Source organism: Heliconius melpomene, chromosome 2 (genome assembly GCF_056956725.1).
Source record: "Heliconius melpomene rosina isolate 202511_hmr_F chromosome 2, ASM5695672v1, whole genome shotgun sequence".
Classification (NCBI taxonomy): domain Eukaryota; kingdom Metazoa; phylum Arthropoda; class Insecta; order Lepidoptera; family Nymphalidae; genus Heliconius; species Heliconius melpomene.
Genome location: NC_140390.1, coordinates 805,568 through 826,993, shown reverse-complemented (window position 1 = coordinate 826,993; position 21,426 = coordinate 805,568). Strand labels below are relative to the sequence as shown.

Here is a 21,426-nt window from a genome sequence, read left to right as displayed (position 1 = left end):
TTATAAATTGGTCGGCATTTGAAATAAGAAAAGCTTTTTCTTAGCACGTTTTTATTAAGGTTGAACTGTTTAATCAAATATAAAAATCTGCATCGTCATGAAAATTGGAAGTTTTTATTAGACAATAATATTTACATACTATGGTAGCAACGAGCTGGTTTGCTGATGGAGCCAGGATCTGAATCTTGGAATTCTTCAGTGTTTATTAATGAACTAGCTAACTTTTCCTCCCGTACATATACTATAGAAAAATGTGTTTGTAAATATGTAGAAAAAATATGTTTTTTTAAACTATAATTTTTATTCAATTTAGATATTTCGGGGAACAAACTTAAGATATATGTCACGAGTAGAATGATTGACTAGAGAGGAGGCCTTGAACGTCAGGTTCAGTGGTGTACTTTCGCCTACTTCTATTTTGTAATTTCTCAATATGGTAAGTAATCCTCCATACATCGGCATAGGGGTAAATCTCATACCTAGAAAGAAACATTATTTGTATGGTTAGAGTATAATTTGTATGAATAATTAAATATGCCTTAGTATCATTTTTTCTGTATAGCAAGGAAGGTGAAGAGAACTTAGCGTAAAAAAATTCCAATTTCCGGATTTTGGAGGAATTGCCTGTTGAATGACAGATTTTAATGCTGCGCTTTTGCCATCACACTAGAGTAAAGAAATAAAAATATTCATTAATAGAAAAAAATAATAATTGAGAACAAAATATGGTTACCTAAACATATCCTAGGACCTTCACCAAAAGGAATAAAAGTGCATTGCTTAATCTTTTTCTTTTCTTCACCAAGAAATCTTTCAGGACGAAACACTTCAGGTTCAGGGAAATATTTGGGGTTCCTTTGAAGGTGATATACTGGTATGTGTACAGGAAGGCCTTTTTGCAAACGAAGGCCTGTTGGCAAGGTATAGTCGTGCATTACTTCTCGTGTAATAACACCTAGTACTGGATAAAGACGAAGAGTTTCATCTATACAAGCTTCAAGGTATGGCAGTTCTTTCAAGCATTCATATTCAATGGTTTCATGCTTATGGAAATATTCGTCGACTTCTTCTATTAATCTGTCTTGAATTTGTGGATGTTTGGCCAGTTCATACAGTATATAGGTCATTGTAGTTGATGTTGTTTCATACCCAGCACCAAACAATGCTAAAGATTGGCCTACAAGCAACTCATCGGTTACAGGTAATTTAAATATTTTCTCCTCACCAGTCTTGGCGTTGCTCATGCTTTCAGTTGTCAAATAATCATCTTTCTTCCATTGCAAAATTACATCTATAAAATCATTTCGAGAACTTCCATCTTTCAACCGATTTTCAGATGCTTTAGAAAATAATCCACTGAAAAACTCCGAAACCTTTTCGTCAAATAGTGTATAACCTAACGCATAAAACAAAGAGGGCCACATCGATCGACACACCATTCTAATGCCTCGAGTTACCGAACTATCGAATATTTTGTCACCCATTAGAATAAAAGGATTTTCCTGTATATCTTTTTGCATACAGTTTGCGTTAAGGCCGAAAGTCGCGGATATAACAAAGTCCATCGTATACTTTGCTAATAAAGACCTAGCGTTAATATTTTGAGATATCTTTACTTCATTTTGAAGTTTATTTTTTAAATCTTCAGTACATTTATGTATTAAAGGAAACATATTCTTTAATTTGGAGGAAGTGAACAGCGGTGTTAGATTCACGCGTAAGACCTTCCATTCGTCTCCACCAGCTGCAGTTATACTCCGCGTCAATGCTTCTCTATGAGCGAAATCAGAAACTTCACGACCGTTGAAGTAATAGAACTCCTTAGTCATAACCAGTTTGATAATTTCAGGGTCCTGAAGCAGAAGGGCTGGTCGTGTTCCATAGAAAGTGCCAATATATGGTTCATTTGGAAATTGTTTCAATATATCACTTGCAATTTGAGGTGCATACTTTCTTTGTAATATATAGTCTCCATAATTACCTAGTAAAAGAGTAGGTTTCGCGTATGGAACATTTCTTTTCTTCCAATAGTCGTGATTTTTTGCTAAACTGGAATATACTATATAAATCACTAAAATAAACGATAATACTAATAGCTCAATCATTTCTCTCACAAACACTTTTTTTAAGTGATAATTTTATAATGTCAAATATATTGTAATATTTTTGGCGTTATCTGTTTTTTTAGAGTCACTTCACGGTTACATAAGGGCGACCAATAAATTTTGTAAGGATTTAGGACATTGTTATATATAATAGTGAGGAAATAATGGCACTCTGCTTTATACTAATGCTATTTATAATTTAGGTTATAGCTTCGCCCGGTATCCTTAAAATAGCAGGGTAGGTTGGGTTACCTAGTTTTTATACTCGTACACTCCATTCCCCAAAATATAATTATGTAAATAAAAAATATAACATAAGGATATTAAAATTGATGGTCACATAAAAAAATAATAGGACCTAAACTTTAGGTCATTGTGGCACATTGGTGCAGCGTTTCACCAAATGCAAGGCTCTAGACTTAAGACACTCTGAGAAAAGTAAAAATAATTAATAACCAATATTGAACTGACGGCCATAATTTTAACACTATTAAGACAGTTCCGTTCTGCACTACCCCCAAAACATTACCATGAAAAATTAAAATAGGTATATTATTTAACTGTTTGTAAAATGCTTGGTTACTATAGCTATTCTTTATCTAATCTTATAAGTTGCGAATATACATTCGTATATAGACATTGTATAATTATTTTAATTGTTATCATATACGATATAAAAAAAAGAATCTGTTTACATAACGGAATCTATATATTTCTTTACTAAAATTAAAGAAGTGAGAAATTTAAGAAAGAAAGAGAGAGAAAAAAATGTTTAAGATAGATCCATTATTAATAAAATCAAGGCAATATGATATTATTTCGGGTATTTAGAATGTGAAATATGTCAAACGAGGCTCTTAATTATTATCATTTGTCCACTTGGGTGCTAGTTTCTTATATTTTTTCAAATGTTTTCGCCGTAGTTTTTCTAGCATTCCTCTTTTGCGTCGTCCACTGCTATCAACAAGTTATCTTTCTCTGCCTCCCTAACCACTTACTCTTAATTCATATTTTTATTATTTTTTTATTACCCTATGAGGACCTATTCATTATGGATTCAGTCACCTAAACTCAATCATCTATACGACATCCATCTTTCTTTTATTCTTCTTTTATGTGTACTGTAATATCTATGTGTCCATGCTATATTGCAGCACTGCTATCAGCAATACATTGTGTATGACCAAACGTTCAGCTATGCTGACTTTTTTTCGCCGTTTCATTAATGCAGCTAAGACTTAGCTCTGTCACTGGCATTAACTCTGTCACTGGCAGCAATACGTCACGTCTGTTGCGTATAATATATCTTTACTAAACATATTTCCCAGATAAACCACATCATGTTTTTAATTTAAGAAAAAATCTATAAAGCTGGTGTAACGCAAGACAAAATTTCTTTAAAGACCGAAAGAATGAAGGAAGGAAGGAAAGTGTGTTAAAATTGAAGGCCAGAAATAAAAAGAAACAATCCTGGGCCAGATCACTCGCGGCTATAGCGCCTTAGATGATGTTTAAATACTATCACAATGTTAGAAACTTCAAAGATAGTGATAGAGAGGAAAAATAATAGACGAAAGGAGTAGGAGGAATAAATAATAACTTGTCTTTTATATAATCGAAATATAAATAAAATTATAATTTTCACAGGTATTTTATAGGTACTAAAACTTTTAATGATGTTTCGGAATAAACTTAAGGTATAAATCAGATATAGGTTGTGTTACAAGTGAAGTTGCCTTGAAATGTAGATTCATGGGCGAATCTTTGGTTAGTTCAACTTTGTAATTTTTAAATATCGTCAGTAAGGCTGCATACATTGGCATCTTTGAAAATCTTTGACCTGAAATATAAACATAAACATATTTATTTTTAAGTTTTTTTAAATATGAGGAATATTACACACAAGTAGGAAAAGGAAATTACTTAATTAGAAAATATATTTTTTATACCTGTTTTAAATAAGTATTTATTTTCTGTGGGTAGGCGGAAAGTAAAAACCTTCCCACAAGCATATAAGAATTTAGATGTATAAATCGTCCAAGCTTGATAAAAACTATGGCTTATGGCTTAATAGTCAGAGCGCTTGGAGAGTTTACAAGATACGCGGGTTCAAATCCCGCCACATACATTTTTTTACGTTTTCTAAATAAGTACATACCAGTCAGTCAGTCATTTAGTGATGAATAATGGACGATTTTTTGTTATATAATTTAAAAGTTAAAAAAAATTGTATTAAGGTCGTATTTGTAAAAAGCGTGACGTTGAGATCTACCATCTCACAATGTCTCCAAAATAAGACTCTCAATATATTTGTATTATTTTGACAATTTTTTTATATTCACCTAGGCATACTCTCGGACCAGCACCAAATGGTATATAAGTAAATGGATCTATTTTTTCTTTCTCGGCGCCTAGAAAACGCTCTGGTCGAAACTTATCGGGTTCTGGGAAATATTTTGGATTTTTATGCAGATAATATACAGGTATATGAATACGAAGATCTTTTTGTAAAAGAAGGCCACTTGATAACACGTATTCATCCATAACTTCCCGTGTAATAACCCCCAATACAGGGTATAAACGAAGGGTTTCGTCTATACATGCTTCCAAAAACGGCAATTGGTTTATACACTCGTATTCTATATTGTGATTTTTCTTGAAATATGCATCAATTTCTTCGATCACTTGCTCTTGAATGTTCTTGTGCTTTGCTAACTCGTACAGTAAATAAGTGGCTGTAGTCGCTGTTGTCTCAAAACCAGCTCCAAATATCGCTAGAGTCTGACCCACAAGTAAATCGTCCTTGACTGGAACTTCATATATCGTTTTTATTCCAGTATTAGGATTGTAAAGGCCTTCGCTAGATAAGTGACTCTTCTTTTTCCATTCCACTATAAGATCTATAAAATCGTTTCTTATAATTCCATCTTTGATCCTCTTTTCACAAGCTTCAGCAAACAATTTGCTGAAAAATACGCAAACTTGATCGTCGAAAAATTTGAAACCCAATCCGTAAAATATAGATGGCCACATCGAACGACATACCATTTTTAATCCTCGTGCCCATGATGCGTCAAATAACTTGTCAGCCATTATGACAAATGGATTATCACCATTATCTTTGTGCATGGTATTAGCATTGACTCCGTAGGCGCAAGATATAATGCAGTCCATCGTGTATCGAGCAAGGAGTGACCTAGCGTTAATAGTATGAGAAATTTTCGTTTCTTCACCAAGGTACTGCTCAAATTCTTTCGCATAGTTCCTTATCAAAGGAAACATATTTCTTAATTTAGATGATGTGAACAATGGCGTCATGTTTGTACGTAACACTTTCCACTCATCCCCTCCCGTCAGAGAAACACTTCTGGTTATTATTTCTCTATGAGCGTATTTCGTTACTTCACGACCATTGAAGCAGATGAAATCCTTCAACATGATGAGTTTGATGAGTTCTGGATCCTGGACTATGAGTGCAGGTTCGGTTCCGAAGAAGGTCCCAATATAGGGTTCATTAGGAAACTGTTCACATATATCTCTTGTAATTTCAGGTGCATATTGTTTTAGCAAAATGTATCCTCTATAGTTTCCGAATAACAGCTTCGGTTTAACGTAGAGCACGTTCCTGGCTTTCCAATAATCATGATTTTTAGATAGTATGTAATATGCAAAAAGAAATACTAAAATAATTAAAAGTACTATAGATGTGACTATCATTTTAGCAAACACAAACACTAATGAAACCTGATAAGTTAAGATAAACACAAATAATGATAACAAAAATAATGATTATATAAGATAAACGATGTTTTGGCGATGTAATTTGTAAAGTGTTATCACTAATTACGGAATAGGGTGACCATTATTTATAATTTTTTCTATATTTGTAAACTTATCATATAATTTTGTTTTACTTAAATATTTTCTGACGCTTACTTGTATTAATTATTTTATCATTTTTCAATACTTTTATTAAATTAGTTAAACAATTTTACATTTTTGAATATAAATTATAAAAAGATACATTTAAAAATATAAAAAAACCACTCTTCCGAGGGCGGGACAAGGGTCCAACCCATCGGTGGCTAGGGCTCCAGAGAGAGGAACCTCCGCACAATACGTGTCGTCTCAAGTAATACTGCTTTCTGTATCCGGTTCTTGATCCAACAGCTAAGCGATAGCCTCTTAAGGTGTCGAGGCTTTTCGCTATTAAACCGTTAACCGAAACCACTATCGGCACAATGATAGTCGCATTGACATCCCACATGGCGGTAATCTCATGGGCCAGGTCCAAATATTTAGATTGTTTTTCTTTTTCGGCCTTCACGAGATTGTCATCATGTGGGATAGTAACGTCAACAATCACTGCGCGGCATTCACTATCATTTTATCATTATTATTATATTTCAATTATGGTTATATCAAAATTTATAGCTTTATATTTTGTAGTTTCACGCTTTATACCTCATATAGCAGGTATATAGGAGGGACCTAGCTTTGTCTTTTTATCAGAGTAAGTAATACAAAAATAATAAATAATTATAAACATAAAAAAATATATTATTTACTGAATATCCGTATTTATTCGAATATGTAGTTTCAAGTTCAAATTTCGATAAGATTATAATACATATTATATTTCATATAATATGTAATATAATCTTATCGAAATTTTGTTAAGTAAAAACAAGTCAATTGCACTCAAGCCAACTTCATGATTCTAGTACAATGGCAACGTTACTTATGAAAATTGACAAACTTAAGTTATCGGACTTTTACTTATTTTAGGGTAGATATGGGGGTATCTAGTGTGAAGACACTCCGTTTCCCACTTTCCGTCTAATTTTGGAGCCATTGTGTGTTGAATTGCGAAACTCAATGAAAATATATTTGTATTAACTTCTTCGGATGAGAATCGAACCCGCAACCTGTCACGCTTACAGTCACACATTTAGGTACTTGCGGCACGGCTGGCCTCAATTCATAATATCATTAATTGCACACTACAGTTACCGTTTCCTTCCTAAAGGAGATAATGATAGCCGCACTTACAGATATCAATTATAATTTAACTGTCTTTAATCTATTTAAATTATACACTTTTGTGGCGTTAGGAGCCATGGCGAAGCATACGCAACGGTTGTCGGTTCGATTCTCGAGGAATTGTACTACTTGGATTGAGTGCCGGAACTCAAAACCGCGCTTTCCTTTGATATCTGAGCTGTAGAACGAAAATATTGAATCTTTAATCCCTCCAAGTGGGAATCGAACCCAAGACCGAAGCATCTACAGTCACCCGCTTGTGCTATTGAGCTACGATGTCTTCGCGGGATATATTTGATGATTATTTTTATTTCCCTCTCTATGAATGGCAAAGCGCGGCGTTAAGTTCCGTCACTCAAACGTAATGTTTCGACAATTGCGTAAAAAATGGATCCCTGGACCCTGCTTTGCGGGATTATGCGTACCGATATGATGTCATTCAAATTCGTATTTAACTAAATCAATGACTCTGTGTACATTTATTTCTAAACATATATTACAATTTAGATTGATTAAATTGTGACAATTTTTTATTTCTTGACATCTCCATATAATTATGTAGTCGACCTTCAATTTTATGGGAATTTTACTACGAACAGTTTGTAAAGATGCAATTATGTTGTTGCATAATAAGGGTATTTACACGCGAAATTTGAATATTATTTTGGACATCTATTATAACTGACGTCGTGACCACTGAGTGTAATGTATGACGGTACATCGGTCTTGGGTTCGATTTCCGATCGGCAATTATACCATACAAATTAAACTATGATACTATTTTAACAATTTTTAATGTATTATTCCATACTTAGGAAAGAAAAATACTTATTTAGAAAACGTATAAAAATTTGAACGTTTTGTGATTTGAACCCGCGTCTCTTGGAAACTGTTAAAGCGCTACCGTTAGCCATACGTTCTCATCTAGCTACGTCAAAATTTTTCTTTATTAAAAGTTATACTTATTTGTTAATGTAAACATGAAACAGAATTTTTGTGACATTTATAAAAAGTGATTTTACATAAAGCCATAATAGTGCAGTAGCACATCATGGTTGTTAATGGGATGGTTGTGGGTTCCCTTTCAACTTGGAGAATGAGGTTTTTTATTTTTCTCGATCTAACAAGACAAGTCACAGCGTTGAATTCCGCTATTCAACAAAAAATATCTCCAAAATTAGGAAAATAACGGGGATTTCATGGAAATGGGAGTGGAATAGGTACATCGTGAATCTATTAAATTTAATTTGACATTACTGGCTTGACTGACTTTAACTATAAATTAATGAACGACAGATGGATTTGAATTCGAAACCACTGAATAATCTTTACACCTCTGCTGTATAACAAGATAATATTTTCATTCGTTAAATGAAAAATAATTAACTAAAGAAGAGACCACTCGTGGCGCAGAGACACAAGCGTGTAACTGTGAACGAGACAGGTTCTGGGTTCAGTTCCCACTTCGCTTTGGTGTCGAGTTAAAAGAGCGGTATTGACTACCGTCACTTACACGTAATGCTTCCAGAGTTCTTCGGAAAGTGGGGAGTTCCCTCTCGCCCCACTCATAGGCCCCTCTGCGATGATTGGCTTCTTATTAAGTATTTTAAATTCACATTATTGTAAAACAAGAAATAAATGACATTTTGATATTTTATATTGGAAGTAGGTTTATGTGTCAACAAATTAATAATTAATTAACTCGAATAAAGACAAAGATATTATAAACAGTCGCGGCTCAAGTTGTTTCTGTGATAGTGATTTAGTAGTGAGCGTAGTGTTTTTTTTTCTGTTTAGTAGTAGTGAATTTTCTTTCTTTGTCATTGCGGTATTCATTTTAAAAGGTAATACTTAAAAAAAAAATAACAGCAAACAGCAAATGAAAATATTCCATTTTTCTGAAGCGGAATCGAACCCACAATCGTCGGTTTACAATCACACCGCGGCGCCCAAGAGATATGAATTAAATACATAATAAAACAAATTAAAATTCTATTAAAAAAGAAAAAAACACATTGTTTTTTTCTTAAATCAATTTTTCTTATAAATTGTAAAAAAAAACTGATTTTCCTTAACAAGGCTAAGTCAATTCAACCTGTTCAAAGGTTTTTTTTCTACTGCGTTTTATCTATAACCGTCTGTCAGTAGGTATTTAACTTATGCTGTCACTTCATTAGTTAAGAAAAGGACGTGTTTTTAATGTCTATTAATATTTAATTTAATATTTATAGTTTTATTTTTAAATTGTGAAACTTCAATTCACTCTTGGAATACTCAATTGAAATTGGATTTGGATTTTTTAAGGTAAATTTTTATTAATTAGTTAATAGCTGGCAATGTTTTTGATATTTTTTATTCATTATTTGTGTTTATAATATTAATATGAAAAAAATCACTTTAATTAACAACAACATTTATTATTTTATTTTATATAATATTAATTAACATAAGCAATCGTCATATCATTATTTATTTAATTAATTTCAACTACCACAAGGCACGGGATTCATTTCTGTCACTTAACACGGAGAGTACAAAATTTGGTCCAAAACTGAAAAAACGGAGAGTCTAAATACAATTTTCTTTCTGCTTATATGATATTGAACTATACGTATCCCTTCTTTTCCCTAACCATATTTTTTTTATTTTATGAATAAAAATGTTAGTTTATTGAACCTGTAACCTATGTAATAACAGGCTGTGGCTACTGTGACACCACATGTTAAATGGAATATCTAATTATTTCAATTATACCATAATTGGTATACAATTTAAAACGACTCGATGTTACGGTCGAGAGAACAGGGTTCAAGATCTTGTGAGCAAATTCTTCAAATTTTATATAAGTACGTGGTCTAAAGATGTGATGGTATAAGACTGCGATAGTGATGGTAGTGGGTTCGATTTCAACACGGGGGAATATTAATTAGTTTAAGTTTTGTTTTGTTACCAGAGATGTACTTAACTGATTTTAAAAAATATATAATGAGAGAGGTACAGCGAGAAGCTTTTTATTCCGTCGCTTTTTATAGTAGACGGAGAAAAGTAGTATCGAGACACTCCGTTCTACGCTTTTGAAGACATTGCAAGTTGATTTGTGAATTTTCTTTTTCCTGACTGATAATTCATTCTCTGTAGCGGAAATCTAATTATTTAGTTTAGATGCTTTCCCCCTCCACTACGATGGCCTCATACGTGGTACTAAAAAAATAAGAAAAATTGAAAAAGACAATGGGGAAAAAAAATAATTGATTGCATATCTTTTCGTAGTTCAACGACGTTAAAATCAAAGTAAACTAATCAGATAATTGTATCCAATTTGAACTTGTTCTCCCACACAAGCGGTAAATAGACAAATACCATCAAAAATAAAAAATGCTGTAAAACTGATAAGTTTGTTTGGTACAACCCGCTAATCTCAAGAACTCTTGATTCAAATTTAAAAAAAAAGTTTTTTTGAATTCGAACCTGTAGTTCTTGCTTCATGATTTCAATGTAATTTCAATGTACCTGCCTTCAGGGTTGCAGCTTGTAAAAGCTAGTATATAATGCAATTACAAAGTACAATTTACAAAGTATTAATGCAAAATTGTTATTTAAAGTAAACTGAACTTGAAAACCTTGGTTTGTTAATGTTTCTACTAACCTTTGTCTTTTGAATGGTGGTATACATGTCTACTAACATTATACAGGTTAAGTTAGTTTAGTTTTGGTTGAGTGCGTTAATACCAGGAACATTGCTTTGAAATGATAAATTCTTTTGTATTTTTGGAACGTTCAGTTCTTGAGTTTTGATGCCTCCTACTTAATGTATCTGTGGTCAGATTACCTTACAATGTGTTACATTTTATAACTCTTTAAGAGATGTTTATATAATCAACGCATTTTTAACACCAGATTGATCGAGAGTCGTTCTTGTTTGGACGGCCCGAGTGTCGCGACCGGTGTCTGGCTTATAATATGGAGGGATGGGTAACAGACGATCGATAGAACCTATGATTGCTTAGAGTTTAAACAATACAGTATTCTTTATTCAACAATTAAATGCGTTCAATTGATATTTTAGAAGCCATCACAGTTTTAAAATACATGTCAGTCCATCGCATGGGTGATAACCAATTTCTCACTGCACGCCCCGGACGCAGTGCTAAGCGGTTCGTATGGCGATCGTGATATCTTAAATGTGCGTCCATGATGACTTTCTTGGGAGAAATAATGCAGTGGTTTCCCCTTGCCTTCTGCACCAGACATTTTAGGGGTTGTTTATACCCCAAGGTTGTTTAAGCTCGCTGTAGCTTGTGTATGTGTGGTTATGCCGCCACTGCTCGGTCGCCAGAGCCTCGTCCGTTATACTGCAGGGAGTACTGCGACAACACGAAGCTGCCACCACCAGCTATTTATACGAAGAGCCAGTGTGAGCACTAATATATAGATAATATTATAAAGAGGGTTAAGAGTGAGTTTATAAAAATTATAATATCAAATATTTATTTATTTAACGTCGCGGTAGATCACGTGATGAGCTTATGCGAACTGTTATAGCGACATTAACTAAGGATATCGTGACTGATGCCGCCCCCCAGTGCGCTCGTGGTACGTAAGATATGCTTATATAGCGACATAATATATACCACTGACGTTCTATAACTGGATGATAAATAGGTTCATGATGCAATTTTATATCCTAGTACTGTGTGTGTAGTAGTGTTCAGAAAGGTCAGACACAAATAGAGGGTTCAATGATGTATGTCAAAGCTGCGGTCTGGTCGGGATTCATGGCGTAGGGGTTAGGAGGTGCCCTTTGACTTTCTTCTTTTTATCATAACTAACGAAAGTGGATAGTTGTAACGGAGAGGAAGATATAACGTGTTCGTGGTACTTCCTCGGAAGAGCTCTGAGTTATAACGATGCAAGGTTGTCAAGATTTCAGTTACTGAATAACTTTCTGGTGGCAAATATCTTATTGGAAAAATATTTTCTGGTGGGGTTTATGTAAAGTTTATGGTATTAACAGTGTTACCTCTGAATGTCGAAAAGATTTTAAGTTCTCCCCGCCATAACGATGAAAGATTCTTACCACTAAACACATGACGAGATAAATGATAAATAAAAAAAATAATAGCTCTTAGCGGAGTGTCTTGGCCCTATGTTCCCTTTATCTCTTTACTCTTTTTACGCAGCAAAAATCTAATGCTAGTAGCAGAATTGTTTCTTGCTCGCCAAATATAATTAGTTATTATATACAACCAATTATGTGTTATTTCATCGTAATGTTATTTGGATAATAACATTTCTTGTTTTTTTTAATTTAATAGGCGTGACAATAGCACATGTCATGTCAAATAATTCACAAAACAATAGGCTAGCGTTGTTTCCCATAGAAATAATACCGACTATATTATGTATTTATTTCGTTTATTTTATGTATGTATACTTTCAGTCGTTATTAAAAGGGCTTAGAAGAAACACTGCTCTCCGCACTTAGGGAATAAATTTGAAAATTAATTACAGGTATAAATATATTTTTTTAGCTTAACGGGATAGGATGAAGGAAACCAGTGTTAAGAAACTCTATTTCTCATTTTCCGCCAATTTCTCCATTGCCTGTTGAGTGGCGGAACTCAGCGCTTTGCCTAGATATTGAAGTTTTTTTTATATCATTTTTTTCTGAAACAAAAATATAATTTAAAAAATTTGGACAGTTTACACAATTAGCATTGAGTAAGAAATGTTGTTTTTTTTACTTTGTGCCCAATTTTTAAGAATCCGTTTTGTGTAGCGGGTCCCTACACCGTGCTTGTCTGGTACAAAATTTTTTTTGTTATTGTTATTGTTTTCAAATTGTTTTTTACATTTCAGGTAAAATGGCAGAAATAGTGAAACCGTTTCCTGTGGAGAAGGAGTACGTCAAGAACCCTGATATATCGAAAGATGATATTAGGAAAATGCGGGAGTGGTTGAATACGCAGGCTCATTTACCTACTGAGCATCTTACTGGTAAGGGAATATTCCTTACTATTTGTTTTCTCTTCACGCTCTATCTCGCATATTGCAGGATAGGAACCTGGCAACCTAGTGTTAAGACATTCCATTCTCATTGAGATACTTGTCTTCCTACTGAACTCTCTTTACCAGTGCGAGGAAATGAGAAACAAATATTTCATTGAAAATATTAAGTATTTTATTTCCTCAAGTTGGAATCGAACCCACAACGTGTTCCACTTACAGTCGTGCACTTTGTATCCCTGGCCTTATATATAAATTAATAAATATTTTTACGTTCTCTAAAAATATTATTAATTTTCTAAGAATTTTATTTCTTTTATGTAGAAATGTATGCTAGTTAAGTTTGACGTTAAGTTATACTTTTACCTAATCAAATTGGTGAAAATGACAAAAAATAAACAGTGACTTTTCCCCAGACGGGAATCGAATCTAAGGACAACGCGGAGAAAATTTCGATTACAAATAAATCTAAAAGTTTTGTAGAGACCCGCTGTAAAGATCTAGAGTTAATTGCGAGTGTATTTTAATAAGTGAATAATTTTACATATGTATTATTGATATTATTAACTGGATTCCATCATTGTATATATATACAATATAGCTATAATTAAGTATAGCTTTGGAAAAACATACTTTAAAAAAAATTATATAAAAAATAATAATAATGCAGAAGTATAAAAAAACAAGAAAGGGTTAAAAACTATTTTTCAAAGTGCGTTTGGACACACTCTCTTTATTGCTATATTAAATAAGTGTTTTATTAAATTAGTTGTAACTTTAGTTGTTAACTTAATGTATGGACATGGTTTATTATGTGACTAGATTACGAAAGTAATTCAAATGACAAAATAAATAATAGTACAAAGGTGCGTAGCCGTGAGGGATCGCTAAAATAAAATAAATAAAACGTAAAAAGGAAAAAAGGAAATCTATGAAAAAAATATTGGCACAAAATAAAAAAAATTACATAAAAGAAATATAAAATGGCCGTCGTGGTGCAGCGGCACATCGCCTGACTGTAACGAGACGGTTGTAGATTCCATTCTCTTTTCTTTCTGAAAATTTTCATTTTCTTCCTCTGTTGACTAAACAAAGCGTGGCTGTGAGTTACGCTACTCAACACGCAATATTTTGAAAACTGGGGGGAAAGTGGGAAATGGAGGGCCTAAATAGGAGATTCCCTCTATCCACACTGCTATATGCAAGATGCTAAAAAAATTACAATATTTTTTACAATATTGTCCTTGCACTTCCACCTCTAGTGTCACAGTGTCTTTATACAAGGAAAATATATGAGCAACAAAAAACTACATTTGTAATACATTGTTTTTAATACCATAATTATGTTGACTTTTAACCAATAATTTAAGGGCAAAGAAAAAAATAAAACAAAAAATATCGATCAATATCGATGTCCAAGGCGGGAATCAAACCCACAACCATGACGTTTGTACGTCAGGCAAATGCATTACGATTGATGTGCGCTTATTATTTATTTTAGATCACATGGAATTTGAACACTTTCCGTTTTCAACTCGTTTTCAGAACGTAATATGTGTTGTGTCAACCGTCAGGCCCGTATTTATAAGCCTCTATCAACTCTGAGAGCGATCTTGAGATGGTGTTTATATTTATAAAATACAATATATTAAAGATCTCAAGATCGACCTCAGAGTTGGAAACGATTTATAAATACGGGCCGTACTCATGTGAAAATATTACTTAGTAATTCATAATAAGCTTAAAAAGTTATCATAATAATATTAATCGGAGAACCCCACTATTAGATGAATTTCCTTATGGGTAATGGGTATTTTTTACATATAAATGTATAAATGAAGAATAAAATAATAATCACTCGTAATTGCGACATATATTTCAATTAAATGCAAAATAATAATAATTATGAATACCTCACCGGTTTAGTCAGTTTAAGTGGAGGTACTTTTTTATTAATAAAGATATGATATGATTTTTTTTTAGATTTTATTGTAGCCAGCAAACTTTTATTTTATTATATGCAGAGAATGTCGAATAAAGCGCGTTCTTCACTACTTTTTGTTTATTATTTTTTCTTTTCACGCTGCTTCACGCTGTATCCCGCATATACAGGTAGAAGTAACGCCTAATTTTCAAGACATCATATGTTGTGTGGCTCAACTCAAAGCTGGGCTTTGCCTTATTACCAGACCGAGGATGTAAAAAAGATTCGTACTCCAGATATTAATATATTTTTCTTTCTTTGTTCATACTTTGTGATGTAAGAGAACTTGGAGAAGGAACTCTGAGGTCCAATTGCACTTAACAGAGACCTGATTGACTTGTTACATCACGTTTATGGATACGTACATCTTTATAAAGGCATTTAAAAAGGAGTTCATAATTGATACGATAAACGGATATAGTAGTTCTATACTATATAATAGCGTGCTCTTGAATAATTAAATGGAAAAAGTAATCGGGGATCTAATTATAGATCAATGGTTATACCAAGATTGTTTATTGTATATTTATTAATCGTAGCTCGTAATTTTGCTTTCATGTGAAAATGGAAAACTTTGTTTTGTTTTCGGAATTTTGGGAAATCATAGTGCTTCCCCTACACTCTCTAACCCAAACCTTACATCCCAAATCTTACCTTTCTAAGTCCAGTCGTATGTACGTTGTCTCATGTCTGTCAGCCACTGAGCAACGACAAAATTATGTTATACTAGTGGCCCGCTCGCGGTTTCACCCGCGTGAACTATGTTATTATTAATTTCTGTCTCCATGACTACGTCCTAGTGACGCCTATGCAAAATTTGAGACTCCTAGCATTTGTAGTAACGAAGTTTCATTCAAACTTTCAGCCCCAAAAACAACCCCTTAGAAGTCGAATATTGCAAATTCCCGTCTTAGCGAGCACCTACGTCCTATAAGTAACTCCTATGCAAAATTTGAGATTCCTAGCATTTGTAGTTTCTGAGATTTCGTGATGAGTGAGTGACTTTTCGATTTTATATATATAGATTATATTAGTTTTTTCGTTCCTAAATGTGGAATAACAAAATATTATTTAAGCATAATAATTCCTTGAGGCCGTTGTGCACATACCAAGTCAGGACCAAACCTACTACCATGGCCTTTAAGGTCAGATAGCCTCAGTTTAAGTATAAAAATGTATTATTTTCCTAGTTATCAATAATCGCGTGTTATTTCTTAATACGATTTTGCTCTAATGATCAAGCAATTAAAAATATATCATTAATTTATATATAATTACAGTTTAAAGGGGTCGGTCGTTCTGTTGACTTTAATTATATTGTCTATTGTTTATATGTTGAATGTCACGTGGTTAGCATATACCTATATTCTTATAAACCAAAGGTTATGGGTTCAATTCTTAGTTGGGATAACCATAGTTTATCCATTAGAACTACTTTTATTTTTTATTTAAGCTTCACGGTGTATCCCGCATATAATAGACTTTTATATTTATATATTGATTAAAATAAAATTGAAATTTGCTATTGTAATCATTGCTTGACCTTAACCGACTTACTTTCCGTCTCTTTTCACCTTTATGCTGATGATCTACAAATTTATGTATCATCTCCCGCAGAAGCCATCTCAGACGCTACTGAACGAATTAATCGCAATCTTCAAATAATATAAAATTCAATAAACATTACACATCTACCACCCGTTATGTTTGATTGTACCCCTATATCTTACACAAAATCCGTTAAAAATTTGGCTATTATCATGGATAACACTTTATCTTGGACATCACACGTTTCAAATATTAGCCGTAAGATATTTGAGACAATGGGTTTTCTAAGACGATGGAAAAAATTTCTACCGATTAAAACAAAAATAACATAAGCCACTTCCCTCCTTCTTCCCATTATCGACTATGCAGATTCCTGCTGCCTTGACTCAACACAATTACACCTAGATAAACTAGAGCGCTTACAAAATCTGTGTATCAGATATATTTTTAATTTGAAAAAAATTGATCATATATCCTCCTATCGCAATAAGCTTCAATGGTTAACAGTTCGGCATCGTCGATATTTCCATGTTCTTTGCACTCTTCTTCTATATATATAAAATCGAAAGGTCACTCACTCATCACGAAATCTCAGTAACTACATGTGCTAGGAATCTGAAATTTTGCATAGGAGTTATTTATAGGACGTAGGTGCTCGCTAAGACGGGAATTTGCAATATTCGACTTCTAAGGGGTTGTTTTTGGGGTCGAAAGTTTGTATGAAATTTCGTTACTACAAATGCTAGGAGCCTCAAATTTTGCATAGACGTCACTAGGACGTAGTCATGGAGACAGAAATTAATAATAACAACATAGTTCACGCGGGTGAAACCGCGAGCGGCCGCTAGTATTCTATATTTTTCCATCCTAACACTCCTCACTACCTTTTAATGATTCCTTCACTTTTAAAAGCGTAATTTTGTGGAATGACTTACCATCCTGTATCCGACACTGTAAATCGCTTCACGTTTTTAAAAAATCCTTGAAGCATTACTATTTGGCAAAACAAAATAACAGTTAGTACATTTTTTAATTTTTTTAAAGTATCTATATATGTATATATATGTATATATATATATATAATTATATATTATATGTATTTGCATTATATGTAAATTATATCACATTTATAATGTTGTATGTTTTTTTTATGATTCGCTATTATTGTAACTTTTTATGCACCACACAGTTCTTATATTATTATTTTTTTTCTTTTTTTTGTAAGAGATCACTAATGGTGATAAGGTCGCCCTTGCATGCTAGTTATATTACTTTAGCTATCGATTTTCTTTTTTTTTTATTGTACTTATAGTTTGTGTATGCAATAAAGAATTTTATCTATCTATCTATCTATCTTGCTATACTTATTCTTAAATAGCAAGGTAAGGTAACAAGACAAAAGCGACATAGTGTCAAGGCACTCTATTTACTTGGGTTTTCCCTTGGATTTTGAGATATTACTTTGCCTTGATAAGAAACCATGGGGTTTACAATATAAATACAAATAATATTTAATTAAAGATTAAAAACTATAAGTAGGAAACATAAGTGTCTTAACACTACGCTTCCAGGTTTTTCCTCGGTCTATCTTCGTATGTGCGAGATACAGCGTGAATTTATTAAATTATTTAATAATTAATATATAAATATTGTTTTCAACAGATTTGGATCTCCTTCTAACGTTTTTCTGCTGTGAGAAAAGTACTGAAGTATCAAAACAAGTGCTGGACTTACATTACACCTTGCGTACTCTGTTCATCCCTCTCTTCAAGGACCGGGTGGTCGATCAGAGGATTATTGGCACATTGAATACAGTGTGAGTCTTTTAATATATTACTTTCTGTTCCTTGTTCCAGTTGTGGCAACTGACTGCAATAGTGACTGCTTGGTCTGGTTGGTGGGTTTGATCCCCACTCGAATATTTTCATTTCTTCGTTCGGTAAAGCAAAGCACGGCATTGGGTTCCGCCATTTAATACGCAATGCCTCCAGAATTCAGTGGAGAATGGGGTACGGGATGACTTAACACTAGGTTCCTTCAACGCGGTGTATTCAACAATAAAGATTAGACTAGACTTTAGAAGATCTTTATATTTATATTTTTAGTTTTTTGTTTGTACATAAATTGTTGTTCCTTAGACCTATGAGTAAGCAGTCTGTGGAAGAAAAATGTGTGTTATAAGATTATATTTAATGAACCTGTTTATATATTTCCCTTAAAACAAATAAATGAAAAAAGAAGGACAAAAGATGGCTGTTGATGATGATGATGATGATGAAATAAATGAATAAAATAAAAAATATTTTTCAGACTAATGGCGCCCCTCACGACGCCGACCATACATGGATATAGAGCAGTCTACTGTCGGCTCTTGGATACAGATGTTAGAAAATTTGTTTTTCCGGATGTGATACGGACATTCATGATGATCTTTGATTTATGGCAATATGAAGAAGGCACTTGGCCTGGGTAAGATTTTAGTCCATTTTTTCATATTTATATGGAGAGAATCCAGTGTTAAAACACTCCGTTCCCACTTTCCGCAGAATTTTAGAGGTATGGTTGGACTCAATGCTGCGCTTTGCGTCGGTACTAGAGCGAAGAAATGAAAATATTAAATGTTTATTTTTTTCAAGTGTGAATCGAATTATTTGTATTTTGAAATTTCATTTTATAAAAATGTCATTTATTTCAGCTTTGTGATAATGATAGATATGGACCAAACTAGTATTGGTCACATAGCCAGGTTGGACGTGATGACGGTACGACAGTTGCTGTACTTTCTGCAGGTATATAACTATATTTCTATAATAATATTTTAAAATGAAGTCTTTTTGGTTAAACGCGCCATTCTGAGGAACCACTGGTCCAAAAAATCATATATCCAAGAATCATATATTTTTCAAAAGTAATTTGTGATTACATATTCCCTAATATCTGCTAAGCTTATAGACATGTGAAATGAATAGGTACTAATTTGATGAACAGAGGTTCCAGAAATTGGGCACTGGTGTCAAGTGTCTAAATGGGAATGGAATTTTAACATTAGGCACTTACGTTATCTCTGCTTACCCTGCTATGTGAGGGATACAGCGTGAAACTACAAAAAGATTGTCTAATTCTGTCAAACATAAAATATATTATATATATATATATATATATATATATATATAACTTTATGTTTTATAAACTATTTTGCTGTTTTTTACAGGAATGTATGTTAATAAAACTGAAAGAGGTACATTTTTTAAATGCACCGCCGTTCATGGACAAACTGATGATGCTTCTCAAGCCATTCATGAAGAAGGCCCTGTTGGACATTATAAGTATCCACGAGCGTGGTTCCCAAACATTACATAAATATATACTTTTGAAATCTTTACCCAAAGAATTTGGTGGTGAATATAAGGATCATGTCACTTTACGAGGTAATAATTTTGACGGTAAAAAGTGAAATTGGGTTCCCTCACCCAATAAATTATAAAAGCTGGACGGAAAGTGGGCGATGGAGTGTCTAAACACTAGCTATCCGGTTACACTACTTACGGTTGTGGGTTCCCACGATTCCCACTTGGAGGAAGGAAATATTTATTATTCCGTGGTAACGAGGCAAAGTGCACGTCGAATTCTGCCACTCCACACGCAATGCCTCCAGAATTCGCGGAAAGTGGGGAACGAAGTCTCTTATCATTAGGTTCCCAGATTCTTTCTGCCTACTTTCACGTATGCGGGATATAGCGTGAAGCTATAAAAAGACATATTGGTTACATTATTTTTACGATATTTTTTCGTTTATTTTTTTGTAAATGTTGTTAAAAAAATATTTTCTTTCAGACGAGATTATACATCGTATAGAAGCCAACAAACAGTTCTTTAAGGAGGAAAATCTCCGCCGTGTTAACGAGACGTTGCGGCCTGGGGGCAAAAAAACTGTAGAAGATCTATTTGGGATACAAGGGAGCTTCAAGAAATTGGATATTGATTGAAAATACCTGAAATTACTTATATTTTATATAAATCTATTTTCTTTTATATATTTTAATATTTTTTTTGGTGACATTTTTTATGAAGTATGTATGGAGTGAATGAAGTGTCTTAGCACTATGTTTTCTGATTGAAATTCAAAATAAAACCGACTATATGGGACAATTTTAAAACATTTGGTGTGCAATAAAATAAAAGTAAAACTCGAAGTAAAATGTCGAGAAGGTCTTTAAAAACTATAATAAATATGTAAATTCAATTAATTTTCTGTGTGTTGTGAGTTTAATTTATTTTAAGTATTTTTTATCTGTACATAATATATAAGAAATTTTTACATACAAAAAATAACAGATTCGCTACGATTATTCGGTAAAATAATTAAGGGATAACTTTTACGAATAATAATTTTATTTTCATAATTAAGGTGATGTATACCTTTGTAAATAAATTTACTTAAAATAAACAAAATGACACAATTTCAATGGTTTCTGTGTGAAACATTCCTCTTTTTTAAACTAAAAAAAAAATACTAATTTAAACATTCATATTCAAAATGATCTTTAATCAACATTGAACATATTAAATATTTTATTTTTCGGTATGGGAAAGTAACTCACCGACTGTAAACGCTTGTGGCCCAGCACCATGACGAGGCTAAAAAATCTTCAAAGACAGTATTTTAACTACGTTATACCTCTTTTTTACCGTACAATCCCCTTCGTGTGCTCTCCATATAACATTGGTGAAGAAATTAGC

General features: G+C 33.0%; 3 protein-coding genes across 4 annotated transcripts; 1 reads left to right on the top strand and 2 right to left on the bottom strand.

Annotated features, from left to right (window-relative positions):
* Window positions 1-34: 34 nt before the first annotated feature.
* LOC146540252 (cytochrome P450 6B5-like) lies at window positions 35-2,152 on the bottom strand. Its single transcript, XM_085201924.1, has 2 exons — window positions 734-2,152; window positions 35-479 (listed from the first exon to the last, which is right to left on the bottom strand). Exons 1-2 carry the CDS (start codon window positions 2,103-2,105, stop codon window positions 310-312), a joined length of 1,542 nt encoding a protein of 513 aa, XP_085058050.1. The 5' UTR covers window positions 2,106-2,152; the 3' UTR covers window positions 35-309.
* A 1,531-nt stretch (window positions 2,153-3,683) lies between these two features.
* On the bottom strand, window positions 3,684-5,836 carry LOC146540251 (cytochrome P450 6B5-like). Its single transcript, XM_085201915.1, has 2 exons — window positions 4,448-5,836; window positions 3,684-3,945 (listed from the first exon to the last, which is right to left on the bottom strand). The coding sequence occupies exons 1-2, from the start codon at window positions 5,820-5,822 to the stop codon at window positions 3,776-3,778; spliced, it is 1,545 nt and encodes a 514-aa protein (XP_085058041.1). The 5' UTR covers window positions 5,823-5,836; the 3' UTR covers window positions 3,684-3,775.
* Window positions 5,837-9,299: 3,463 nt separating this feature from the next.
* LOC146540250 (clavesin-1-like) lies at window positions 9,300-21,146 on the top strand. 2 transcript variants are annotated; one of them, XM_085202642.1, is made up of 7 exons: window positions 9,300-9,452; window positions 13,008-13,145; window positions 18,349-18,502; window positions 18,997-19,155; window positions 19,382-19,475; window positions 19,898-20,114; window positions 20,521-21,146. In XM_085202642.1, exons 2-7 carry the CDS (start codon window positions 13,013-13,015, stop codon window positions 20,670-20,672), a joined length of 909 nt encoding a protein of 302 aa, XP_085058768.1. In that variant the 5' UTR covers window positions 9,300-9,452; window positions 13,008-13,012; the 3' UTR covers window positions 20,673-21,146. The 2 variants fall into 2 exon arrangements, with proteins under 2 accessions (XP_085058768.1, XP_085058777.1); XM_085202651.1 differs by lacking the exon at window positions 9,300-9,452 and adding an exon at window positions 12,567-12,659.
* The last annotated feature ends 280 nt before the right edge of the window (window positions 21,147-21,426 follow it).